The following is a 27,323-nucleotide window of genomic DNA, read 5'->3' on the forward strand; positions in this document are numbered from 1 at the left end:
CTAGCAGGAATGCTCCGGAAGAACAAGGCCTACGCACAGCAAAGTAGCGAGTTATTGGCTTTATTGAAAGTAAGTGACACGCCCGCAACGGGGACTCCAAGCATTGCTGTCACAGATGCGGGGAACCCAGCACACCGGAGCTATGTCTGGGATGGAGTCCGACGAAGGGGTGGACAACAAGCAGTAAAAAAGCACTACACATTAACATATCATGAATATATAATCAGGTACTTTCCTAAGGGGTTTTCCTCTAACTGGCAAAGGGCCATATGCGGCGATTGAAACCGGCCAAGGGCTGGTTACAGCCGGTTCTCTGTGTCCTACAATGACCATCGGCGCGAGAAAGCTGTTTTCCCCTAGCTAGACCGTAACAGAGTCTTCCGCAGTCCCTTACACATGGCCTCTCTGCCACAGGCCTGCAAGCATCCCAACTAAGCCTTTCAACCCTAGAAAACGGACCCAATGACCATCAGGATTCTAGAAGGAAAATCCTATGCTTTCAGAAGGTGGAACTCCTGACCCAAGATCTCCTTCTTGACCTCAGACTTTCCCCACATTTCACTCTGACAACTAAGGTGTCAACTGCACCTTATAGAATGGGTCTCCACGGCCATGCATTAGAGCAAAAACTCAAATTAGGCTTAAGATCAGTTTTAAAGACTTTTCCCAAAACATTTTCAAGCTTTTCTATTGTTCTCTCACAGTATCTTAAAACTAATAGCCCTGGTCTGGGCAGGTGACTAATGTTCCCAGTGATTCTTCCAGAGTCAGGCATTTTTTCAGATACCATATACCAAAAGTACTACTGTAGAACCAAAAAATTGCTTGTTATCAAACTTTCTCCACTCCCTTTGATGACTAATTCAGGTTTCCCAACACTGCCACTTGTTTCTCAACTAGAGGACCATTTGTCAAAACCTTCACAGCCCTGTAAGAAAGGAAATACTTTCCTTTCTAACAGGTGCAGAGTCAGACACTGGTACATGATGTCCGATACAAAGAACAATCCTTTACCAGTGAGACTGTTCTTCAGTCCAGTTACTTCCCCTATTCTTCCCCCTGCATAAGTTCAGAATCAGTTTTTGCTGCCTTCACTAGGTCAGGTGGTATATTGTCTAAGACCCACAAAATTGATGGGGTAAAATACCCAAGAATATTTCTGAAACTAGAAATTGAAACAGTAGCTTTGATTTCCAGCAGATGATACACTTGGGCTTGATTTTATTGAAGGTAGTGGGTTTTGTTTTTTAGTTAGTTTCTCAAGAGAAGTTTAAAATCTACTGGCTGAAGAGTAATTGACTCAGTGGTCAATTACCATTGGTGCCGGTGCCAGTTACTCAAGTACTAACTCAATGTTTATCTGACCAGAATGGCAGGTTTGATCCATCTTGTGTGAAGGATCTTCAGTTACAAGTTTGAAGCTAGCATCTGATTTTGTGGGCACTCTTAGAACTATTTGCACTAAATCGCCGCAAAGCGACTGGAGAGGACCATGGAGGCTTTTTAAGAAATTATGCCAAGACCCTTTTATTGCCAGGCTGAGAGCTGAAGTTAGAGGCACAAAGTGGTAACACAAGTTATTCACTTGTTTATTTTAAGACAACAAAACATGTTTTGCAACAAGCCCATAATAAGCCTTATGGCTGACCATACATACAGCTGATTTCCTTCAGTGTCTATGGTAGTGACAAGTTTCAAATGCAGATTTAGGATTCCTAAGTATTAATGAACCAGATTTAATTACCCATATGATTGCAACTACTAATCAGCTCATATTTTCACTAACATTCTCCATAAGCCTCCTTACCCATCTTTCCCCTCCCCCACCCCCCCGGACAAGTCTTGTGCACTAGATAAGATTAAAACTAAACCTTACCAGAACTTTTCCAAAAGGAAATCAAGCTGCACTATTGAGTACAAAGTTAAAAAGAAGGTCTGTCTCAAACAGATGTCACTAAGTAAATCCACCCAAGCCCATTTTCTTAGTGATATCTGTTTGCACTGCAAACATCCACAGTAAATGAGTTCTGATCCAGTGCCTAAGTAAAGCCCTCCATCTATTTTTATTTTTTTAAACTATTCTGAAACAAAAAGGAGAAAAAAATTAAAATACTAAATTCACCCACCAAATTTAGCACTGTAATGAGATTTTGAAAAAAAATAAAAAGAACTTGGTGTAATTGTCAGCAGCTTGGGATACCATTTTAGCCTTTTAGGGCTTAAACTCCCCCCCCCCCCCCCAAAAAAAAAAACATACAAACAAGTTGCTATGCTAATCAAGCCATCTACGGCGGATTGTAATTTTCTGCAGTTTTGTATGATTTAAATGTCTAATAGCAGCATCAAATGTACCTTTGAGAGAGAGAATGAATCAGACCTGTGTGTTGATGCAGCAAACAACTTGTTAAAGTCAGCACTGGGATGTTTGACACAAATATATGAAATACTTCAAGAGTAGATTCCAGTTATTGCGGTGGGCCAGATGACTCAACGTTCAGCTGTGGATAGAGGCTTTACAAGAGGATGACTAATGACTCCAGAAGTTCCCATTCCAAGTAGGTCTGCTCCAGGAGTACCCATTCAGTTCTCCTGCCATCACCTGTCTCTGGGTAGGGACCCTTGTTCCACTCCCCTCTGAGTGCAGGAGGTGGTGGTGTTTTAAGGCTGCACAGCTCCCTCCCATATACTGAGCTATCCCCAGCAACCAAATTGCCTAAAGGCCAGAGCCTGTGCTTTGCTTTCTCTCCAAGGGCTATGAACAGTGTATTGCCAGCAGTTACAAGTTACTACACAGCTCTTTCTAAGCAAATGCACTTATTCTTAAGGTAAAAGCATTACAGAGAAAACATAAAAAAAACAGTAAGTTTCTATACACATGCTGAAAGCTTACCAGGGATCACCCATCAGTCTTATGGGGCCCTAGTAGGTCAAGTCCTTCCATCCCTTCTGCAAGGATTGCCTCTCCCACCTTGAAGAGAAGTCCGTTTTCTAGATCAGGAAAAAGGCCCCAAGTCAGTTTATATGCAGCATTTTTCGGACAAATTCCCTTTGCCTTTCTAGTCTCTGGAAACCCAGTATGAGCCAACCTCCCTAGGGGAAGGTACCTCTCTGGAGGGGTTTACAATGTAAGTGATTCACTTTAATTAAGGCTACGTTTTAGTCACGAATATTTTTAGTAAAAGTCATGGACAGGTCATGGGCAGTAAACAAAAATTCACAGCCTGTGACCTGTCCATGACTTTTAATATATACCCCTAACTAAAACTTGGGCCAGGAGGCAGTGGGGCAGTCCCAGGACCCCTGCTGGTGCTGGGGTGGGCGGTGGCAGGCTCACTCCGGGGCATATGCTCATTGAGTGGAATGGTGGGTGGAATCGCCCGCATTATTTACAGGTATCTTGTTATTTTTCTTTGCCGAGAGTGTATAGTTGAATTCGCGTAAGTTAAATGTGCATATGATGCAACTCCCCTGTATAAAACAATTAAAACAAAAAGTGTTCAACAAGCAGAGTTCTTTTGAATTTCTGCAAAAGCTTTTCCCATAGTACTTAATCCCAACAGAAACATTTTCATTATGTTCTTTCCAGTTCAATATGCAAACAGGTTTGCAATCTGAGCAAGCTGAATAGAACAAAGGGTCTGGCATTAAATAGAATATTGCATTTTAAAAGGGACAACTTGAACACACACACACACCCCCGAAAAACATTTCTGATAACTGGAAAGAGTTTGCACCTTTTCCCCCCTAGTTTACTTTGTGCATTGGAAAGCACTGTGTGTGTACACTCTTTTCTTTCTTCCTGAAAAGGTCCTTATGAACATCAAGAGTGGATCAGATTTTTTTTTTTTAAAAAAAGAGGAATTTAAATAGTATGCCTGAAGTCTTTAAAGGCTTTAGCAAAAACTGGACTTTAATACACTAAAGTCTAACTAGCTGTTCCTGTTATGTTAATAAATTAATAAAACTTCCCATAATATTTTTCCTTCTGTATCAACTTAACGTTACAGTAGCTTTTATCCTGAGAAGTTCAAGAGTGCTTTACAAATGTATTTCTATGGCAGTAATCCCTAGAAGTCTCAGTCATGGACCAGGTCCTTACTGAAGTAGGCAACGTACAAAGAGAATGAATGAAAGACAGTCCTTGTCCTAAAGATTTTACAAATCAAAAGAGAAAACACAGATACAGACAGAGGGAGCACAAGGAAACAGCCTAACTGTATTGGTCAGCATAATGGCAGTCATCTCAACAAATCAGCTGAGAAGTACTTTGCAGGCAACAGAGCAAATGAGAGAATGGATTTTAACCACATCTCTTCTGCTTAAAATAGAATCCAGACAGTTCAGCTAGAAGTTCACCTTACTCACTGTAGAAGTTCATATAGCATCTATATACAGTGTTTAAGTCCCTGATCCTGCAATGGTCTCTCCACAGGTGGACACATCCACTGGCACATATCTCCACTGACTTCAGGCTCTACATGGGGCAAGCACACATCCATCAGGAGTAGCTTGCGGGATCAGGGATTAACACAGCAAATTAATCTAAACACTGTTTAATATAATGGACTGGATAATTGAATAAATCTTTTCTATTTTTATTTTTATGCAGAATAGGATACTGCGAATGACCTATAAAAATTTATCTTTAGGATATTACAAACCACCATATTTTAATTAGTGTAGAAATTTAATACAGTCTACATCTGAAACTTGTATATTTCAAGTTGTACTTAAGAATATCCTAGCTCCTAACTGCTACTCAAAGCACTTCACTACCACTTAAATCTTGTTACATTTGCTACTGTTACTTATTCTAAAAGGCTTTGATTAAAAGAGATGAAGAAGCAATATCAAAATTTGAGTGGATTGTTACATTGAATCTCTGCAGATTCCATCATTCATCAATTAATATACAAACACGAAGGTTCTAGAACTCAGTTTCACATTTTGGGGGAGTGCTATAATGTATTGATGCAAACACTATTTATGAAGCAAGAGATTTTTTGGGGGGTAGGGGGCAAGACTGTTCATTAGGATACAATTCTCTTTCATTTTCATGTTTTCTAAGTGGATTTCTCTGATGTTGTGACCGACGATGGGACTATCATAAGATCAAGAGTATATTATGTAACAAGTTAGTGGAAAAGGTTAAATCACGATTATTGGTTATTATAGCAAGAGATGCGGCAAACACTGTAGTTGAGTTTGCATGAGAATTTCCATCCTAAAACACATTCATAGTTGCTATTTGCTTTCCAAAGTGATCACCATGGAGGTCAAGATTTTCTTGATTTCAATCTCTGCTCTAAAAAAGAAAAGGAGTACTTGTGGCACCTTAGTTGCTCTGAGATTTTTTTTTAAATTTGGAAAAAAAATTCTCAGCTGTTTACATACAATATTAGTGGCAGAATAAGGGAGAGAGAAAAATCCAATTAGACCTTCCCATTATAAAGATAATTAAGACTTTTGAAAGAGCTCTACAGCTGAAGCAGCCATGGATAGTAAGCTAAGCTTGATATGGAAATAGCCCTGATTGATAAAGTGTCTGTGTTCCAGCAAAAATTGGCTTTGACCTTTGAAAGTCACCTATGCAGCTCCGTTTGCACAACTACTTTGATAATCTTCTGAAGTGTGCACTTAAGAAAGGCTGTTCTGTGCTGTATGGATGTAATTAGCTTCCTAGTAAACTGCCTCCTTCTTTGAGTGCCTAAGGAGGAACATAAAGGAAAAAATGATGTACGTGATAGCTGTCAAAATTAATATACCTTGCAGAGAAGGTAGTTTATCTAAAAACTAAGTCAATGAAGACTGTATTAGCTTCCATTCTTGCATGCATGGGTATTTAGGTTTTAGCACCTTTATTAATTGTATTTGAGAAATAGCACAGCAATATAAGACAATCATAATGCATATGAATAATGGGTCATGCATATGCAACCTCAGCATTGTAATTTTCTGATTTCTGAGTGCTTAACTGAGGGACCTGTAATTCCATCATAAAACAAATATAGGTTCTTAATTATCCAACATAACTTGCACAGGGATGTTTCTTACATTGCTTCCAGGATCTCACTAGGAATGTAGTAGTTTGAGTTATTTGTGTATTTATTATCTGAAAGTGTAGCAAAACTAGTACTGATTTTAAGTCAATTGTGGTTCAGCATGAAGAAGGGTTAGCGTACTTCTACTTAAGATCCGAATTTAACCTGATCTAATCATAAAACCAGACTAAAAACAGCATTTGTTTTTGAGGTTCCCAAATATAGTGGTCTCCAAATTCTACTACAATGGTCAGTTCAAAAATTTCTGCTGTCAATTCTGCTGAGAAGTTAGAAATCTGTTTTCTGCATTAGTTCACATCTTTATCTTGATAAACCCTTTAATTAAAGCTAATGTTAAAAAATTATATAGAACACAGGTTAAGAAAAGAGTGTCTGTACATCTGGTTCTAGTGCTTAGGTTATCCACAAATACAGAGTTTGTTTTAAAAGTCATAAGATACATATAGTGCATAATCAGCAATAACCCAAATTTTTGGTTACTATAATTTTAACAATACAGTTTAGATATTAGAATCCGAATACTCAGGTACATCCCTCATGAAAAGTTGTGCAGAGAGTTCATTGTGAAAAGCAAAATAGATTAATGAGTGAAGACTGTCCCTCAGTAATAGAGAATTTAGAGTAGGTTGTCTATTTAGAAAATAACATCCATCAGGGAAGTATTTCAGTTACTTTCCTGACTGCGCTTCTCATCTATACAGCTTCAGTTCTAAACCAGAATGTTTATTTTTGTCCTTTAAGTCTCAACAATCCTGTTTGGGGATGTCAGTGGGAGGTTAATGAAAATAAAAAATGTGATTTAGATGTCCCCAACACAACTCAAATATTTACACAAATCCAAAACTCAGACAATCTTGTGCAATTTAATCCAACTGCTTCTTGCAGAAAAGACCAGGACCAGAATCACAGAAGTTAAAAACTGAAGTGAACTGACAAAGCTGTGTCAGGAAGCCCACACAATATGAGGTTACAGGATGTCTGGCTCTAGCCAGAAATTTGTACCAGCAAACTGTAACCAGTTAATGAACTCCACTTTTGTTATTTTGTGTCTCCAACAGAATAAGCTAGGAGTGATTTATTTCAATAAAATATATCTGTTGAAAATATTACCAAAATATATACAGTCTGGCAAATCACTGTTGTAATTTTATCATGAGACATTTTAAGAGCATGTTCTTTCTGCATATAGAAAGTAATGAATTAAGGAACACACCATTCTGTGGCTCGAATCCAGGCCTCCTGCTTATTCTTCTGGCATATTAACAGCTATTACTCAAATTGTGTAACAGAAGTTTGTTGAAAACAGAAAACACTAGCTTATAATTTTGCTTCCTTTATTATTTACAGCAAACCAGATGAAGAGGAGACCAAACCTAAAGATTAACTTCACTGAGAAACTGAAGCTAGCACAATGTTTATCTAGCATATTAATGGACAGAGCTATGACAGAACACACCTTAAACACAAGAGTCATTCTGAAGTACCTGCATGGACATAAGTTTTAAACAGTGAATTACCAAGACATTCAATTAAAATTACAAAACATACACAGGTATTTTATGCACACTTAGTACACTTACAGAAAGCTAGTGGCAAGCAAGATTTGCAGGGGAAAGAAAAAGAATTCAGTAAAGACACTAGCACTAATTAAGTCAACCATCCCAGAGACATTACATTGAATAAAGAGACATGTTACTTCCATAGGTAAATGTACTTATGACATTTTTATAACAGAAAACCAACTTGAGAATGCACCATTTCACTGAGTTTTTCCTGCAGTTTTACTGCTAACCACTATGTGTTTGCCCATCAAGAGTAGATATTTAAAGATTTTTTTTTTTTTGTTATCTATTCACTGGCACTTCTGTGTTGTGTACCACTATACTGAGTGTCTCGTTAACATTAGTTAATTCTCACAACATCCCAGTGGGATAGGGAAGCATTGCCCCGTTTTACAGATTGGGAAAACAGTAGCACAGTAAAGTTAAGCAACATTTCCAAGATCACACAGGGAGCCTATGACAGAATTTTAAATAAAACCTGATTCCTAGTCCTATGCTTTAATAGCATATCAGGAAAGATAGCTCTGCTACTTGCATAACAATACCACATCACCTTTGGGGAAAAAAAATGAAGTGTCAGACACAGTTGCATTAAAAGGCCACTAGTAATTTCTGAATCCTATATTAAACATGAATAAAATGTTTACTCTAACACAGAGGTTCCTCATAATGACAGAAGTACACAAAGACTTCTAAAAAAGCCTTCAGACAGCAAGTACCAATGGGAAAAATTCTCCACTCAGATCTACAGAGAATCTCAATTCTGATATTCCAGGCATGTAGGGAGATTAGACTATTCAAGACAAAATCTGCTGTACAGACCTCAAAAGGAAAACTTGTCGTCCCCCCCCCATGATGAAACAGTGGGAGAGCATAAAATTCATTAGTAATAAAATCTTTCCTCTAGGGAATGACATGGAACCTTCTCCTTCACCCCTCTACATATACAGAATTTCCAGCCATTTTTTCTTGCATATAGATAAAGGGCATTTTCTATGTTGATTAAGAGAATGGTACAGACACTTTTGGATGTGTATATAAGTGCTAATAAAAGTTTAAATACCAGAAGATAAAAATCTTTATAAATCAACAAACAATGCACCTTGCCACTAGAGTGTATACACAGACAGACACACTTTCCTAAACATGAATTCCTACACAGAAACACTGTCTATGGTCTGATCCTACAAACACTTATGCACATGACTTTACATGTAGGAATACCTCCACTGAACTGGATGGGGTTTACATGTCTAAGCACAAAATCAGGAACTGTGTGCACCATATAATACTTATTGTGCAAGAAGGTAAATCATCAAATTAAATATTGTAGATTAACATTTATGATTAGTGACTCAGAAGCCACTTGATATCTCTACACAGACTTGCCATCCAACAAAAATGTTTGGCTTAGGCTTGCCACAGTCTTAAATTTTTATTTTAAAAAAGCATCATGCTATTTTGAAGCATTGGGTTTTGGTTCTGCATACTGCAAGACAGAATGTAATAAAGCACTGCATTATTAGATCTTATAACACACAGGATTTCTAGTCACCTATTGTTGCCAGCCACTTTCATGTTGTGGAGAAAAAAAAGGTACCACTTAAAAGTTCAGCAGCTTTTTTCACTACAATAATCAAATACTCAAACTCTCTGGCAGTTTACCATTTCAACAGTAGCGTATTATGAAGTAATATTTCGAATCACAATAGGCTTCACGTCTGGTGAGCACAAGTTTTGCAAATCCAGGTCAATCCCTGTCATATTGACCACCTCTCTCTACATGATGGACCCAAATACACCTAATGAACAAGTCTTTATCTGTTTACAATTTGTTCTGTTAAATGAACATCTCCATACAACTTTTAAAACTCTGTACCTTCTTTAACAGACTGCTGTGTGAACTCTACATTCATAGTTGAAGTAACTCCCTATGATGATCTTCTCTAAATTTCTTTGTGCTGTTGCTGGCATTTTAACTGATTTTAGGGTTGGTATTTTTAAATTATGCAAATGAAACTTCTGTACATCCTTACTTCTCCAGTGAATATTCTGCAGAAACTGGAGTTAGAATCTGCAATTCCATTAGCAAAGATACAACTACAACAAGAGCTATTAAACAATCATTTAGGATATAAACTAATCCTCAAATGAGGATTTCTTCCTGAACCCAACAGTAAACTAATTGCATAATTAGGGACATTAAGAGACAAGAGAGGAAATGTCATTTATTTAGGCCATGTCTGCACTGCCACTTGGGCAAAGCCTATGTCACTCAGGGATGTGAAAAAACACACCCATGATCGACAGTTTTGCCAGCATAAACACTCAGGTGCACAGCGCGATGTCGACACTTCTCTAGTTGACATACCTACTGCCGCTCTTTTCAGTTTTATTATGTCTACGGAAGACCTCTCTCCTGTCAGCATAACATGGCTACGCAAGTGATTTTACAGCAGTGGAGCTGCGCTGCTGTAGGTTCACTAGTATAGATACAGTCTTTGCCTAGAGCATCCAACAAGACAAGAGACAGGATACTTACTACAAACCATTTCTGAAATAAAACTCTTGTGTTCCTAAACCTTCAGACAGTGTTCTGTAGAACAATTACTAAGAGAATTCTCAAGAAAATGTAGCATTAAAAGAGATCTTATCTTGAATTAAAGTATTAGGATACTGTAAAGGGAACAGAGGAACTGAAAGAATTAAGTTTGATTTCTGAAGCAATATGTGGAAAGAGCTGCTTGCCTAACTCAAAAAGCCTGGGCATAATACCCAGCAGAAACTGTTCATCTGTGTGCAACATGACCCTAGTGGTCATGCTATTCCCTTCCCCTATGCTCCCATCTCCCCGACAAGACCCTGAAACTGGGAGGGGGGGGGGGGGGTTGCTTTTAAAACTGGAAAAAATAATTTAGCAGTTGCTTCACTAGTCTGTGAATACTGCTGACCTATAAAAAAAAAAATATACCCTTCTAAGAAAAAAAATAAGCTGAAGTTGTTGGTAACGTGAAAACAACAGCAAAACATATTTCACACTCTAGCAAACCATTTTTGTTCCTCAGTTATTATGCAGAGCTTCCAAGAATATTAAATATTTGTATTTTTTCTCCACATCTAAGGCAGAACTACAACATTGGTAAACACACTTCAACAATTCACCTAAAACTATGCAGATGTTACCTTTTAAATATTTAAAATATTTCAATACAATTTGAAACATTCATCCATTACAAATGGTACTCAACGAACTGGCAAGAGAAAGGATAAGAGAAAAAACAAGGAAAATACCGAACAATGGCTTTTATGAATACTTCACTGCTACTTCTGGAATACTGCCGGTGCTATTACTAAACAATACTAAAGTGTTTCTGACCATAATATCCATAGCCTACTAACCGAAGAAGTTCATAGAAGCTAATCTGTTTCCTAAATAGCAAAAGCATTCCTTTCAATAAAAGGAGCGGCTGATACAGAACAAAAGACGTCCACAGGAAATGTTATCTATAAAGTTGTCTCCTAATCCAAGACAAATAGACGTGAAGGAACAGGAAAACGACCATGCACTAGTAAGTTTCTTTTTCCTGAGCCTCTTACAACATCCCCTTGTCCGATTGGTTGTGTGCCCTTTTCAAGCTACAAGGGATGGCATTCCTCCTTCACTTAACACCATCGAACTGTGTGCGTTGAGGGGGCAGGAAGCAAATGCGGGGGGGGGGGGGGGGGGAGGCAGAAGAGAGGCAAGAGGTAGGAAAGAAACAGAGATCCAAAATCCCATAATCATTACTAAGGCATTACAGGGCACTACACTGCCTGCAGGCTGCAGTAGTATCCTCCCTTTCTCTATGTCATGGAGATTCCTAGACATTACAGACAGACACATGCATACAGATCCTTTCTAGGAGCGATGGCTTTGATTTACGTCCATAATACCAGAAACAAGCGGGCTCTATCAGACACCAGGGAGTTGTCTCCAAAAATGCCCTCCATTGCATCGCCTCGCTTTCTCCACAGAAACGCAACTCCAAATAAAGGAATAACAGCAAGATTTTAATAACTATTTCAAAATATTTTAACAGACCTGACGAATTACCCCAGGCGCCGCAACACCCACCGAAACGCGTCTCTGCGCCAGACAGACCCATTCACATCAGCCCCGCACAGGAACGCCGGCCCCGGCGGCGGCGGCGGCTGCAGGGCCCCCGGCGCCCCCAGCACACGCCCAGCTCACCCAGGGTCTCCCCGCTCAGCCTCGCCAGGCAGCCAGGTGTGTGGGCCACCGGCACACCCCAGAGACAGCGGCCAACCCCTGCCCCGCAGCGCCGCCCCGCGCGCACCCCATCCTCAGAGCCACACGCACGGACCCGGCCGCTGCCCGACACGCTGGCTCCCGGGCCAGCGCCGCTCCGGCTTCCCAGCGCCGCCGACAGCGCCGGGCTGCTCCGGGTGGCCGGGGGCGGCAGGGCAGCGCCGACGGGGGGCGGAGGGGCCCAGGCAGAGGCGGGGAGCCGGGACCGGGCGGGGAGCGCAGACGGGCGGGGGCGGGAGCGGGGCAGGGACAAAACCCGGGAAGGGAGGGGACAGCAGGAGGGGCCGGGCACGGACACACGGACAGACAGGGCGGGAGGAGCTCGGACGGACGGAGCCGGGGTGAGGGAGGCAGGAGACGGGCCGGCCGGCGGGGCTCCGGGCTGAGGCGGCGGGAGCCCGGGTCCCCCAGCCCCGCTCGCTCTCTCCTTGCCAGGGTGACCCTTCGCCGGGCCCCGGCCGCGCCGCCCCCTCACCTCATATCTGTGGGGGCCGGGGGGCCCTGGTCAGATCCACGGCGAAGGCGGGGGGCGGCGGAGGAGCCGGAGCGGCCACCGCCTCCGCGATACACACCATCCCCTCCCGCTGCCTCCTCCTGAGCCACCCTCTCGGGGGGGGGGGGGGGAGTGTGTCACCCTCGCTCTCACAGCCACCGTACTACGGCGCAACCGACCTACTCCCCTCGGCGCTCCCCAGTTACAACCCGCCCCTCTAAGAAGATTGACGCAAATACTGACCAATCATAATGCGAAGATTGACACCAAGACAAAGGCAACCCGGGCGAGAGGGCAGAGCGACCAATCATAAATAAACCACGCCCCCCTCGCACTAGCAGGTTCGTGTGTACAGGACACAGGGTTGTATGACCTCCCCCCCCCACTAACAGGGCTAGTGGGGATCCCTCTTTTTGTTTAGAGGATAAATTAGGGGACCAATCAGACGCGCTCCCAGGGGAGAAGAGGTGGGGCAACAGTGGGCGGAGTTGTGTCAATTTGCATGAACGGAATCCTAAAAGGCGGCGCTTGGGCTTTAATTCACAGACATGTCCCCGCGCTCGCGCCGCAGTGCCAGCACCTTCAAGCAGCAAGCCGACAACTGGGGGCGCGTTGCATGCTGGGAGTTGTAGTCCGATCGGAGCTGTAAGGCCTGCTGGGAATCGTGGTCTCCGCGGATCCTGCCGAGGTGCTGTGGGTACGGCTCGCGGTGTGGCCCCGCCCCGTTCACCTCGAGTGACCAATCGCGAGTCTCTCCTGCTGACCAGTCTCGGGGTGTCCGCGGCCGCGAGGGTGAGAGGGCGGGGCTTGCGCAGCGGTCCTTGCGGGAGCTGGAGCGGGGGCCGCGGAGGTGAGAGCGGCGGAAGTCACTCACGGTTTGCCATGGCAACTGGGGGCTGCCTCGGGCCTGGGGCGGGGGCGTCGCTGCCCCAGGCGGGGAGCGGGATACGCACCGGCCCGGTCTGTGACACAGCCCCCTGCCCTCCCCCGCGGCGCCAGCCCTCCCCCTCCCCCTCCCCCTCCCCCTCCCTGCTCTTGCTCGCGTCCCTGTTTTGTTGAGACCCGGCATCGCCCCACCACGTTAAAAAATCCTGACTCGGACCCGCCCCAATCAGGGGACGGGCTTAGCCCCCCCCCCGCAGTTCTAGGCGGCAGCAAACACCAGGGGGCTTCCGGGCCGTCAGAGTCCCTGTTTTCTGGCCTCTCCTTGAGGGCTGCGAACGGTTGGAAATTTACTTAAAAAACAAAACAAAAGCGGAGGCTGAGAGGCGGCTATAATCCCCTGATTGCAGGAGCTTTAAGAAAGACCCCAGGTGTCACCAGAGCCGCAGCACTGCAGCCGAGCGGTGTCCCTTAAACCGGGAAGCGCAACGCCCCTGAAAATCCAGCTTTAATAGTAAAGGTAACCTAACACTCTGAAATTGGTATGATTTGACAGTATTTATCATTAAATCACTGCACTGACTAAGGGTCTTATCTTGGGAATAGTAGTACACTTAAATAACTGTACATATGAGGAGTCCCATTGAGTTTAATGGTTTGGTTTTTTTTTAAACTTGCGTGAAGATACGTTTGTGATTTCATTGGGGGGCTCTGCACAAGCGCAGCAGAATTCCTGTTTGCAATGAATTGTGGAATTGGGGCAGTTGTGTATAGTCTGAAAAAATATGTGCTTATCATGAATAATTCTCCCAAACATGAGAGGGTCGTTCCTTCTGACATGTAGGATCCAGTCTGTGTGAGAGAAAAAGAAATCTTTGTCCTATGTTTCTCCCCTTCTTGTAGGGTGACCAGACAGCAAATGTGAAAAATCGGGACGGGGGTGGGAGGTAACAGGAGCCTAAATAAGAAGAAAAACCAAAAATTGGGACTGTCCGTATAAAATTGGGACATCTGGTCACCCTACCTCCTTTCCACTCAAGACAACACATTTCACCAAAAGAATGCAAAACCTTTCACCTTTTCAATCAAGGTAAAAGACATTGCAGTGCATCTGCGCTATGAAAGAGGTTGTCGTTAGGTCAGTTAACACACACTGACCTCACTTCAACCCATATTTCTAGTATAGGCAAGCTTGATGTTTTCATATCTTGCACTAGTACTGTTGTTGTGTACATTGTATTTGTCCGATTTAGAAACTGATCCTGCACCCATTGAATTCAGCAGCAAACTTACCATTAACTTCACTGGGAGCAGGGTTATTTTCTAATCCTCCTGTGTATCTTAAACTTTTGCTCTAGATGAACAAAAATGCTTATAGTCTTTGCTACTAAATCAATTTACAAGTGCTACATATATTAAAATTTGGTTATTTTAGATTCCTCTGTATGTTATTTCAGGTTACTATGAAGGCTCTGTATTGTCAGCAGAATTCATCTGGAGAGGAAATTATATTTGTCTTCCAGGAAAGGGTGAGTTCAGATTACAGAAGAACTGTTAATCATGTGCTGAGAGAAGGGAATATGTTCCTATGTGGATGAATTATTAAGCATCTTTCATCCTTTTTTCTTTCTCACAGCTGTGTTCTCATATCTGCATGTAAAACTATCCAAGTGTCAAAATGAAACTATTTATCTTAGATCAGAATCATCAATCTTCTGCATTGGGTTAGTAGTGGCAAACCATATTAGCTGAGGCACCTGGATAGAGGGATGGTTGTAGTGTAAATAAAAATTAAAAAAGTAACTAACAACATATACTGTTTTGCTTTTATGATATTTGTCTGCTTGCCCATTTAGCCCACATTCTGACAAGCTTAAAATCTATCTCTGTATATGTTTGTACGGCATCTATTACAGTGGAGTGCCGGTCCTGACTGGGGTCTTTAAACACTATTATAATTAAATAACCATTTTCAAAAGTAAAACTTCTGTGGGAAAGGAAAGCCAGTCTCCATCAAAACAGACCACCAACTAGTGAGGATATGTTGGAGGAGCATAGAGGGATGTCAGGAGCAGTGGTGGATTAGCCACTGGGCTGATGGGGCCCATGCCTGGGACCCCCGGAAAAAATCTGCCTCCGAGTGGTGGAAGCCTGGAGCCCCGGCGCTGCAACCTTGCTCCTCAGCAGCAGCACCAGGCAGGGCAGTGGAAGCCCCTGTGCCCTGACCCTGCTCCCCAGCAGCAGCGCCGGGTGGGCGCAGCGGGAGAAGCCCCCAGAAACCTCCTGGATCCCAACTCTGGCAGAAGCCGCAGGGCAGCAGAGGAAGCCCCCAGCACCCCCCAACTCTGTCCCCAGCAGAAGCTGCAGGGCAATCCCCTGGTCCCAACTCTGCTCTCTGGTAGAAGTGCGGGGCAGGTGGGGTGGGAGAAGCCCCAGTGCCCCGACCCTGGTCCCCTGCAGAAGCGTGGGGGATGGCGGGGGAAGGCCTAGCACCCGGAACCCCGCTGCGGCCCAGGACTGGAGGAGCTCTCGCTACCTGCCATGGCCTTAGGGTTGGGGGAGCTCTCATTGTCCTCTGTGGCTCCAGGGACAGAGCTGCTCTAGTCTTGGGGGCACAGCGGTGTTGGAGGCAGAAAGGAGCAAACACGTTGGGAGGCTGGGGGGGGGGGGGGGGCAAAATGGGGGAGGGTCCCTGGGTGGAATGGGGCCATGCCTGGGGAATGGGCAGAAAGGGGTGGGGCCAGGGCCACAGGCGGAAGGGGTGAAACGGGGGTGGGACTGCAGGTGGAATGGGCGAGGAAGGGCCCACCACTTGCTCTGGCCCAGGGCCCCAGGAAGCCTTAATCTGCCCCTGGTCAGGAGTCTCAAGAGAGGTAGCATGGATGAAGAGTTCAAGGTGGAGGTACCTTTATGGGGATAACAGGCCACCATTGGCCTTCACCCCATGATCTTGTTGTCTCCAAATAATGAATGAGGAAGAGCGCCATGATCAGCCTCTCCACAGAGGCATACACCGTCTCATCTGTTTCTTGCTCTGATGAGAGTGTTATGTTTTATAAATCTCTATTAAAAACTACCTTGTTTGTATTGTGGTAGTGACAAGAGGCCCGAGTTAGGAATAAGGGCCCCATTGGGCTAGGCACACCTAACTGAAGGACAGTCCCTACCCCAAAAGCTTACAGGCTAAGTTTAGTATATTTTTAAATGTAAATTTGCTTTATTTGGAAACCCTTTGGCTTCAGAAAAAGTTATAATCTAACTCAGTTAAACATTCATCTTTTTTGAATGGTCTTGTGGCTTAGCAGTAGTTCTCTGCACATCAGAGAGGGAGAACCCGGTTTGGTGGTTGAGCTGGCATCTTCTTCCCCCAGATTAGCAAAAAGCCTTGAACCTGGAGCTGTGGGATGATCTTGAGTAACTAAGCAAGAGCCAGAGAAAGTTCAGCTCAGTCTTCCTCAGAAAAAAAAAGTTGGAGGTCAGTCTAATTGATAAGCCCAGGGGAAAAATTAAAGCAAAGAACATTTTAAGGAAAATCTAAACACTCTCAAATGCAGGGATCGCCCGTCACAGAAATCCGCTGGCAGGCTGGAACGGTTTGTTTACCTGCAGCATCCACAGGTTTGGCTGATCACAGTTCCCACTGGCCATGGTTCGCTGTTCCAGGCCAATGGGAGCTGTGGGAAGCACATCCCTCGGCCCACGCCACTTCCCGCAGCCCCCTTTCGCTAGTGGGAGCTGTGATCGGCCAAACCTGCGGACGTTGCAGGTAAACTAACCGTCCTGGCCCACCAGCGGATTTCCGTGACGGGCTGCGTGCCAAAAGTTGCCGATCCATGCGCTAGTGAAATCCTAGGCCTAATGAAGGCAATGGCAAAACTCCTGTTGACTTCAATGGGACCAGAATTTCACTTCCAATCTTAGGTGCTAAGGAGGACGTCCTGGGTGGACTGTGATGGGAGGGGATGAACCTTTTAAACAACTGAACTTTTCCTGTTGTAATATATGGTGACTATCCTTTGTGGAGCCTAAAATTGTAATCCTTACTCGTGCAGATAATTCCTTTGACTTTAGTTGGGCTACTTGCATGTGACTACTCTCATGATTAAGTGAGGCAGGACTGGGCCTAACACTTGAGTCTTAAAAAATTCTAGTCTTAAGATTCTCCCCATCTACTTCAAAATAGTTCCATTTTGCTTGCTTTTTCTTTAGCTTACATTAGCAGATGTAAAGGAATAGCATGCAGGTTTGTAAAGTTAGCTGGCAAAACATTTTTTCCCTGTTATCGTAGTAGTGAGGTTTAGTAAGGTATTATTATGTTCATAACACAAAAGTACACAGTTAAAATCTGATGATATACAGTATGTAAAGCCATTATGGCCTCTAGTTTCCTATTTTCCTTTGATGTGACAGACTTTTCCTGACTTTTTTGAACTATTTTATAGTCAGGATATTGGACTCATTGGATATAAATGTTCCCAAGATCTTGCGATCATCCTGTTAGCACATTCTTGTTGTATTACAGACAATAATGTCTGTAAATTTATCCTAGGAAAATCTTCCTGTTGCAAGAGACAATGATGTGAAAATACAGGTTAAAGCCTGTGCTCTGAGCTGGACAGATGTAAAGGTATTTGTTTAACTTTTATAAGGACATGGGGAATTTACTTTTTCTATCTGAAAACTATAAGCCAGATGCTCAGCTGATGCAATGGCACTATGCTGATTTACACCAGCTGAGGTTGTGGCCATATTATTTTAGTTCATTGTTGTGGTTGATCTGCTTCAGGTGTTTAAAAGGTACCTGTAATTTGGCCCCTAATTTTTTTGGGGAGAAATCAACTTGTCGGTTCTAAATTGTATAAAGTAATAAAATCATCCCTTCTCTTCTGGGTGATGATTCTATACGCCTCTAGGTGGTCTGACAGCTATAATGACTGTTTGTATATTGCTTTGTATATAGGATCTAAACCAGCTATGTCAGCGGCGGTTGGATCAGACTCTCAAACAATAATGTAACCTGTACGTGAAAAATCTTACTAAAACCCAAATAGGAGCCTAAATTAATATATACCTCTACCACGATATAACATGATCCAATATAACACGAATTCAGATATAACGCGGTATAGCATTTTCCCTCCTCCCCCCTCCCAGGCTTGCGCAAGCCTGGGAGGGAGTGGGGAGAAGCGGAGCGGCGGCACGCTCAGGGGAGTAGGCGGAGCAGAGGTGAGCTGGGGCGGGTGGGGGCACAGGGAGGGCTGCAGCAAGTAACTGAGGGGGGGGAGGGGCGCAGAGGAACTGCTCCCCGCCCAAGCTCACCTCTTCTCTGCTTCCTCCCCCAAGTGCACTGCCGTTCCGCTTCTCTCTCCCTCCCTCTCAGGCTTGCTGCGCCAAACAGCTGACTCGCGGCAAGCCTGAGAGGGAGGGAGGGAGAAGCAGAGCGGCGGTGGCATGCTCAGGGGAGGAGGTGGATCTGAGCTGGGGCAGGGGGGAGGCTGCCGGTTTTTTCTCCGGGGGTGCTCCAGCCCTGGAGTTGGTGCCTGGTGACAGTGTGTCTAGGTCTGACACGCTGCTCTGAGCGGTGTGTTAAGGGGGCCAGGCCGGGGGGGTTGGATAAGGGGCAGAGGGTTTCGGGGGGGCGGTCAGGGAGCAGCAGGGGGTTGGATGGGTCAGGGGTTCTGAGGGGTCAGTCAAGAGCTGGGAAGTAGATGGGGGTCGGATGGGGGCGGGGCCAGGCTGTTTGGGGAGGCACAGCCTTCCCTACCCAGCCCTCCATAGCAAGTTGGATATAACGTGGTTTCACCTTTAACGTGGTAAGATTTTTTTTTTTTTTTTTTTGGCTCCCGAGGACCACATTATATCGGGGTAGAGGTGTAATTTGTTTTTTGTTGATATACATGCTCTGCTGTTAAGTATGTTGGCTATATATCTGTACTTTTAGAAATTTTAACTAATTTAAATGGGAACAAACTTTTATATAGTGTTTTTTTGTTTTGTTTTTTTAAACGAGGAATGTAGCATTTTTATTTTAATAACGTTTGGATCAAAGACCAGATTTTCATCTTTAAGAAATGGAGTGCTTTACTCTCTTTATGGCCCCTAATTTATGAGCATAGGCAATAATTAAGAGTCTTGGCAGGAAAGTTCTAACCATTAATGTGATTTAGCTTTTATCAGAAATGAAGATGAAGAAAGAATTTCTACCTGTTGGGAGGGAAATTGCTGGAGTGGTGTTGGAGGGTGAGTCTGCTAATCTACAATGTGATCATCTTTGGGGGAGAAAAAGTAAATGGCCACTCATTTAAGACCACTAGAAATTGTTTGAATTGTACAGCCTTAGTGCCTGGAGCTAATATTCACTTTGGCTATATGTTGTTTTTGACAAACTATTAATGGTATAATATAGTAAAAATTAAAAATACTTAGACTGAAACATAAAACCTGCAAATCAGTTCAAGGGTAAACTTTACAGTAGAATTTATGAATATCTTTGCGATGTTGTAACTGACATTTGTAAAAGTGTTTGTTGTAATGACTAAGGCTTGGTCTACACATACGTTTTAATCGGCAGAGCTGTGTTAGTCAGGGATGTGGAAAACCCACACTGCGACTGACCTAGCTATGCTGATAAAATCCCTAGTGCCAGATGCAGGTATGTTTGCTGAAGAGGGCTTCTATTGACATTGCTAATGTCATTTTGAGAAGTGATGTTCCTACACCAACAGGAGTTTTTCTCTCCGTGTAGGCTGTCTATACTAGGGAACTATTCAGCATAGCTATGCTGGCATAGGCTTCGTAGCGTAGACATATCCTAAGGCCTGGTCAACATCAACACATCAGGCATGTGAAGAAAAACACCCCTGTCTGACATAGCTATGTCGACCTAACCTCTGCTGTAGAAGCAGCTAAGTCAATGGGCAAATACTTCCATCAACCTAGCTACTGTCATTTGGGGAGGAGTGTTCCTGCAGTGACAGTAAAACCCCTTCTGTTAGTGTAGGGTGCATTTACACTACGGGGTTATGCCAGCATAGCTATGGTGATGCTGATATAGTCACCATAATGTAGATATATTCTAACCCTAAGACAAAATAATTTTCAGGAATTCAAGATATTTCACTCATGTGTCCACCTTTGATGCATTGTTTAACACCTTGGTACTGCAAACACTTACTCTTGTGCTTACGCATGTTTTGTGGGCTTGGAGTGTAAGTTAAATAATGTTTACATTCTGAAAATGAAGCCACCTATAATTTTGCCTAACAGATAAAATATAGTCTGAACATGTTTGTTTTTTGTAAGCTACTGCTAGTCTGTAGTATTCTCTCAAATACAGTTTTCAATTCTAAATATTTATATTCATGCTTTTTCCCCCCCCCCTCTCCTTCATGTTGTATTTCATAAGTTGGAAGCAAAGTGTCCTTCTTTCAGCCAGATGATGAAGTAGTGGGTAAGTTAAAGTTTGTGCTTTATCAGTTAACTTTTGTCTCTTGAAATAATTCTTAAAGTATTAAGGTTTATAATCAATGCTATCACTACAAATAGACATGTTGGTTGTGGGTTTTGTGGGTTTTTTTTTCCATATAAGTTGCAACATAATTGAAACACTTTTATTTTCACTATAATAAAACTTTCCTGAGCTGAGTCCTATTTGAAGACTTTCTGCTCTGGAAAGTGTCTGAATGAGACACAGAGGGACTGATCCTCAGCTGATATAAATTGTCATAGTGCCATTGACTTCAGTGGAGCTATGAAAACTTACACCATCTGAGAATCTGCCCCACAGAGGTGCATTTTCAATCTATCAATTTGAATAAATACACTGACAATTTGTGCTGCTGGTACGGATTACATACTATGCTATACATGTGTTTTGTTTTTTTTAATCTATTTGCGTGGACATACAAGGTGGTATAATTCATTATTTTATATCCCTATTGCTGTTTTTTAAAAGTTGCTAAAAAAAAAAAAAAAAAAAAAATACAAAAACTTTTAGTGACCTGATCTTTGCTCTTTGTCCTAGTTCACTGAGGCTTGTTCACTTTGACATTCTAAATCATTTAGGTCCTGATCGAGCAAAGCATTTGAACACACGTGTAACTTTAAGCACATGAGTAGTCTCATTGACTTCAATGGAATTACTGATTTGCTTAAAATTACATGCATGCTTGGGTGCTTTGCTAACTCCAGGGCCTTTTAAAAATAACAGATGGATGTTTTAGTTCTGCAGCCTTCATTTTTTAATTCACACATTTTGTTTCAGTTTCATGTCTCATTCATTAAAAATAATTTTAATGAAAATAGACTTTTTGTTTAAAAAAAAAATTTTTTAAGTGGATGGGAGCCCTGCTCTGTGACTTGTTATGGGCTTCCCACTAGGGAAAGTTACCCAAGTGCTAATCATTGTTTTCCCCCAAAAATAATATTAACAAATTTAAAAAGAAAAAACAATCTCCAGGTCAAAAGTCCTAAATCACTTGAAGTTTTTCCAGGTTTTCCTGAATTTTCCTTTTTCATTATAAGTTTCAAATGTAGTGAAATAAAATTAATGTTCACATTTTCCATATTTACTACTTTAATAGTAAACAATTCTTATGCTTTCAAAAATGTACAGTTTGTAAAAAAAATTTTAGATCTGCCTAATCAACTAAAACATTATTTATAGCCCAGTGTCTTGCAGATATTTTGGCCCTGATCCTGTAAAATGTATGCACATAAGAACAGCCATACTAGGTCAGACCAAAGGTCCATCTAGCCTAGTATCCTGTCTTCTGACAGTGGCCAATGCCAGCTGGCCCAGAGGGAATGAACAGAACAGGTAATCATCAAGTGATACATCCTCTGTCGCTCATTCCCAGCTTCAGGCAAACAGAGGCTAGGGACACCAACCGTGCCCATCCTGGCTAATAGCCATTGATGGACCTATCCTCCATGAATTTATTTAGTTCTTTTTTGAATTGGGTTAATTCTGAGTGGCTGGGTAGTCCTATTAAGTATATCACCGAATTGGGGCCATACGTGTTCAGTACTTTTTAAAATTATGTATTTTATTGACCTTGTGATCTAGTTCATGAAACATAACTGGTCCCAATCATTGGAGGAAAACAAAGCTGAAAAGTACTGTAAAGAGAGATCTGTAAGGGTCAAATGAAGCTCTGAAAAGTTTTTGAAGTGATGTGGATAATAAAGACTTGACGCTGATGTATATCTGGAGTAACTCAGCTGACAACAGTGGAGTTACACTGGTGTGAAACTGGCATATAAAATAGTAGAATCAGGCCTATTTTTACCTGTATCTGGAAAAAGAGAAGCAGTTTGTATAATATTTTTCAAAATTGCTATTTGTTGATTACCACTTATCTCCACAGAACCAGAATTACACTCAAGGGAAAAATACACTTGAAAGTATCTTTAGTTTTCTTTTCAAATACTGAAGTCTTTTGACTTTCCCTTTCAGAACAACTCTTTACATTTATTCATCCCATACTGAAGATGCTACAACAATCTGAAGTCCACTTAAGAAACTTTTCCCTACACAAATAAAATTTTGACAAATACATTTCCAAATTGCTGCTGTTATGTTCCTATCCATACTTAATAGGTAGGGGATTTAAAGGATGGTGGATTTTGCATAACAGGTTGCTTGCCTATGGTGTTAGTTTATTAATAAAATTGAACAGATTTTTAAAAACTATAGAATAGTTATCGTAGTGTCATTACTAGAATTATCCAAAGCTGCTTAGATCTTCGTGTGTAGTAGTGCCAGTGTGTACTTCTCCCTGAGGCTAACAAATTAAATAGATTGGGTCTGATACTGTAGCCCTTATTTATAAATCAGTCATTAATCATGCAATAAATACCACTGAGTTCATTGGTACTATTCCCATGAGTAAAAGTTGTAAGAATGAGTCCATGGTCTGTATATAACCATAAGCATACCAATTATTGAATTATTTTAATCTTAAAATGTAAGAGTTTATATTTGGAAGAGGACTTTCTCCTTTTTTCTTTTTAATTTGATTGAATTTTTCATATGAAAATAAGAGACTGATGACAGTGACTAGATTAAGTAGGTAAAACCATATAAATCGGAATATATTACACAGAGAAAGAGAATACTCTGCTAAGGTATCTTTCTTTTTAGAGCAGTAGTTAAATGTAAGACCAAGAATGGTAGATTGGCCTTTTATTAAATAAATGGGACTTGTGAAGGGGGGAATTTTGGCAGCTACTAAACCTGAGCAATATTTAATTAGAGAAGTGTCTTGATAATGAGTTTCAGTCATGTACAAGCACCATAGCTGAAGGCATATGTACTAAACAGGAAGCTGTTTTCACAAGTTTCTGTTGATGGGTAGGTATTAACATTTAGTTTTTAAATTGATGATGTTGCCCCATGTCCATGATGCTTTCAACATCTGACCCTATCTGGGCCCTCCTGCGGTGTGAGATCTCTTCTTCCTGTAATGTCTAATGCGCTCAGGTAGAGTCAAAAGAGGAGTGCTCATCACAGATACCGCAGAAGCAGATAAACAGTGTGAGATGAGTTCATTCGTGAGCAGACGAGGAGCTAAAGTACCAACAGCAGAATATCACTTTATCATCAAGAAAAGAAAATGCTGGAGTACCACTTTGAACACATGGCACCATTGAATCATTTGTCTTTACCTAAAGCATTGTAATAATCCAGACTGATGCTTTCAACTGCATTATATAGAAATGAGAAAAGAGGAACTGTGATGTAGATAAAGCTGCACTAATGATTCATCTGGGAACACTCAACTTATTTTATTTGTAATATACACTTGCATTGAATTGAAGTTTTGTTTTGTTTTTGCTGAAAATTTTCAGGAATCTTGCCCCTGGATTCAGAAGAGTCTGGTCTCTGTGAAGTTGCTGTAATTCATGAGCATTATTTGGGTAAGTAGATCATGACACTTCTTAATATTTAAGATGATTATAGATGTAAAACCCAAAGTAGTATCTTAGACAGCCAGTGAGTTGGAACCATTGCTCTGTTTATGTATAATAGCAGCACTCAGATGTTCCATTATCTACTCCGCCTTTCATAGAAACCTTGACTACAGTGTACTCATAGACTCCTTGAACAACAGCAGCAATGACGTTATGTTCTGACTCAACTACACAAGCTGACTCATCTCTTATTTCACCTAACTTTCCTCATTGCTTCACTTTTCTTTTCCCACTGATTTACCCTACCTACCCCACAGATAAACATTTTGAAAAACAACTTCCACTCTTGCTTATTACCTTCTCTCCTAGCCTTGACCTCTGATCCTGAATCATCATTGCTTTAGGATCAAAGGAACACCTGGAATGTATGCTAACAGACTAGAGTGGGATTCCAAAGATCAGAAACCCAGGGAAAACATGGTGTTGTAGATTACACCAACATTTCCTTCTTTGGGTTCTGTTTGCCTGGAGGCAGCATTGTCTAGTGGATAGTGACTGGACTGGAAGTCGAAACACTTGGATTCCATTTCTGGCTCTGCCACAACCTGTTGGTTAGTGAAATGACTTGCTCAAGGTATCTATCTTGAAGAAATTGTATCCTAACAATTTTTCTATTCTTCTGACTCCATCCATGGAGAAACAAACATTAGCTGCTCTGCGGGGTAGGGGTTCTTTAAAGGATAATGTAAACTTGTTTATACTGACACCAAACCCGCTACTCCACTTTAACTGTGTAAATTATTCTGAAGAAAATATTGTTTCCCTGATCCCTATGTACTGGATGTAACCAAGTAGAGTGTTATCTAGGTTAGATCACTTTAAGGTTAAATCCCCTCCTGGTTATGATTCCTTATGTCTGTAAAACAACAGTCACAGGTTTATGAATATTTAAAATAAAGGTTTATTACTCTAACACTTAAAACCACAGTGTAGTGGGCTGTGCTCACCACTCTGGTGCCTCCTGCTGGCTGTCATGGGTATTAGCTCTGTTTGCCAGTGCGCCCACCTGTGATGGTGCCTCACCACCATCACTCCTACTCTAGGACCCACGTCTCTCCATGGACCACTACATCATCTTCAGCGACAGTCACACACTGTTCAGCGACTGCCCTTAGTGGGTACTGCAGCGAGTTGTCTGGCCACTTCCTCGTGGCCCCAGCATCCTCTTTACCCTTGCTTCAAGGCCTCAGCCTGCAAACCTCAGCAGCCAGCCAGAAGCTGTCTCCCACTCCCCCGATCCCTGCTGGCAGCAATGCTTTGTCCAGGGTGCTGGCAGTTCTCTCAGACCTACAGAGACACAGTCCTTCCATCCTCCCTGGGCCCCTAGCAGAGAACTGCCCTCCTCTGCTCTGCAGCTCCCTTTTTATATGGGCCTGCTTGGCCCTGATTGGCTGCTCCCTTCAGCCCTTCTCTGATTGGCTGCCTCCTGCACAGCCTCTCTAGGGCTCTGTTAACCCCTTAGAGCCTAGTGTGCGGCAGGCACCCCATCACACACAGGCTAAGCAAAATTAGGACTTATATAAAAGTGACAAGTATATGCTGGTGAACTATACATACTTACTACAGAAGGAGACCCTTTTAAGATTTCCTGTGTTTTCCAGTATAGTTTACTATGTGCAGTGTCACGAACTGACTCACACAGTGTCTCAGATAATCCTAGATTTCTCCTCCAGTGCATCAACAGAGATATTTGGACAACCCAATAATCACTTTTTCCTCAAGTAGTATGTGCCATCTGAGTCTCGAATCTTTTGTTCCTCATATTTAAAAAGCAGTCCAGGTTCTACCTACACGCTGTCTTTCCACTGCCTCAGGGAGATGAAACTCACTTGCTTGGCATCACATTAGCTATCCTCCAGTCATTTGGTACAGAAGCTGATTTAAATGATAGGTTACAAACTACAGTCAGTAGTCTGCAATTTCACATTTGAATTCCTTCAGAACTCTTGGGTGAATACCATCTGGTCCTGGTCACTGACTACTGTTTATCAATTTTTTCCAAAACCTGCTCTAATGACACCTCAATCTGGGACAGTTCCTCAGATTTGTCACCTAAAAAGAATGGCTCAGGTTTGAAAATCTCCCACACATCCTTAGCCGTGAAGACTGATTAAAAGAATTAATTTAGTTTCTCTACAATGGCCTTATCGTCCTTGAGTGCTCCTTTAGGATCTCGATCATCCAGTGGCCCCACTGGTTGCTTAGCAGGCTTCCTGCTTCTGATGTACTTTTTTTTTTTTTTTTTTTTTTTTTTTTTTAATTGCTATTACTTTTTGAGTCTTTGGCTAGCTGTTCTTCAAATTCTTTTTTAGGCTTCCTAATTATATTTTTACACTTCATTTGCCAGAGTTTATGCTCCTTTCTATTTTCCTCACTAGGATTTAACGTCCACTTTTTAAAGGATGCCTTTTTCTCTCTTACTGCTTCTCTCCTCCATTACATAAAGGCAATAGTGCAATGCTGTTGCACATATTGTTGTTACGTTGGCCAGTTGGATTCTTCCACAGAGTGGAGACAGCCATTTGCTGCTTTGCAGCAACCCTTCCCTGAGTTCAAATTAAAATACAAAATTAAAAAAATAGGAAAAATCGTAAGAGATTCTCTGTACTGCCTTTCACACTGAGGAGCCAGAAACAGAAAAATGTAACCAGTACATTCCCACTCGTGTTTGTGGTTCTGTTTCAGCACAGGCTGGAAATTATTTTTTTTCTGAACTCATTGTATAATATATGGGTATCAAATGCATTTGCAGCCTTATATTTTACAATGTAATGTTATAACCTGCAACAAGACAATGAAGAGATAGAGGACAGGATAGCAACGCTTGGGGATTCTACTTTCTACCACTATTCTGCACCAAAATGTCCTCACAAGTGTAATGGACTTTTGCGTTCCTGCCAGGTGCTGGGGAACCTGGTAGAGTAACAGAATAGAATCACTTTATAAATTAGGAATTCCAGGTCTAGTGATATTTCTTTCTAACGTAGGTAATTTTAAAAGTTCAGTTGAGAATTTGACATTGAGATAGGAAGGTATCCCAA

At 42.2% G+C, this 27,323-nt stretch overlaps 2 protein-coding genes across 36 annotated transcripts in view; one reads left to right on the top strand and one right to left on the bottom strand.

The window, feature by feature from the left end:
* The window catches only part of ITSN1 (intersectin 1), a 236,254-nt gene extending 223,449 nt beyond the window's left edge, over positions 1 to 12,805 (bottom strand). For 4 of the 24 annotated variants that reach the window (XR_006283914.1, XM_043522853.1, XM_037904739.2 and 1 more), the window contains exon 1: positions 12,409 to 12,620. The gene's annotated coding sequence lies outside the window, so the exon portion shown is untranslated. Of the gene's footprint in view, positions 1 to 2,890; positions 2,989 to 11,705; positions 12,059 to 12,408; positions 12,633 to 12,669 lie in introns of those variants that run through there. The other 20 variants (XM_043522810.1, XM_043522801.1, XM_043522867.1 and 17 more) reach the window with 15 other exon arrangements.
* Positions 12,806 to 12,917: 112 nt separating this feature from the next.
* Positions 12,918 to 27,323, top strand: part of CRYZL1 (crystallin zeta like 1) — a 31,017-nt gene continuing 16,611 nt past the window's right edge. For 2 of the 12 annotated variants that reach the window (XM_027826049.3, XM_043522975.1), the window contains exons 1-5: positions 14,750 to 14,837; positions 17,858 to 17,935; positions 19,476 to 19,548; positions 20,714 to 20,758; positions 24,160 to 24,228. In XM_027826049.3, the coding sequence (XP_027681850.1) occupies positions 14,754 to 14,837; positions 17,858 to 17,935; positions 19,476 to 19,548; positions 20,714 to 20,758; positions 24,160 to 24,228 (349 nt within the window). In that variant the 5' untranslated portion in view covers positions 14,750 to 14,753. Of the gene's footprint in view, positions 13,277 to 13,467; positions 13,829 to 14,267; positions 14,399 to 14,749; positions 14,838 to 17,857; positions 17,936 to 19,475; positions 19,549 to 20,713; positions 20,759 to 24,159; positions 24,229 to 27,323 lie in introns of those variants that run through there. The other 10 variants (XM_037904914.2, XM_043522949.1, XM_043522946.1 and 7 more) reach the window with 10 other exon arrangements.

The sequence above is a fragment of the Chelonia mydas genome, chromosome 1 (genome assembly GCF_015237465.2).
Source record: "Chelonia mydas isolate rCheMyd1 chromosome 1, rCheMyd1.pri.v2, whole genome shotgun sequence".
NCBI classification, from domain to species: domain Eukaryota; kingdom Metazoa; phylum Chordata; order Testudines; family Cheloniidae; genus Chelonia; species Chelonia mydas.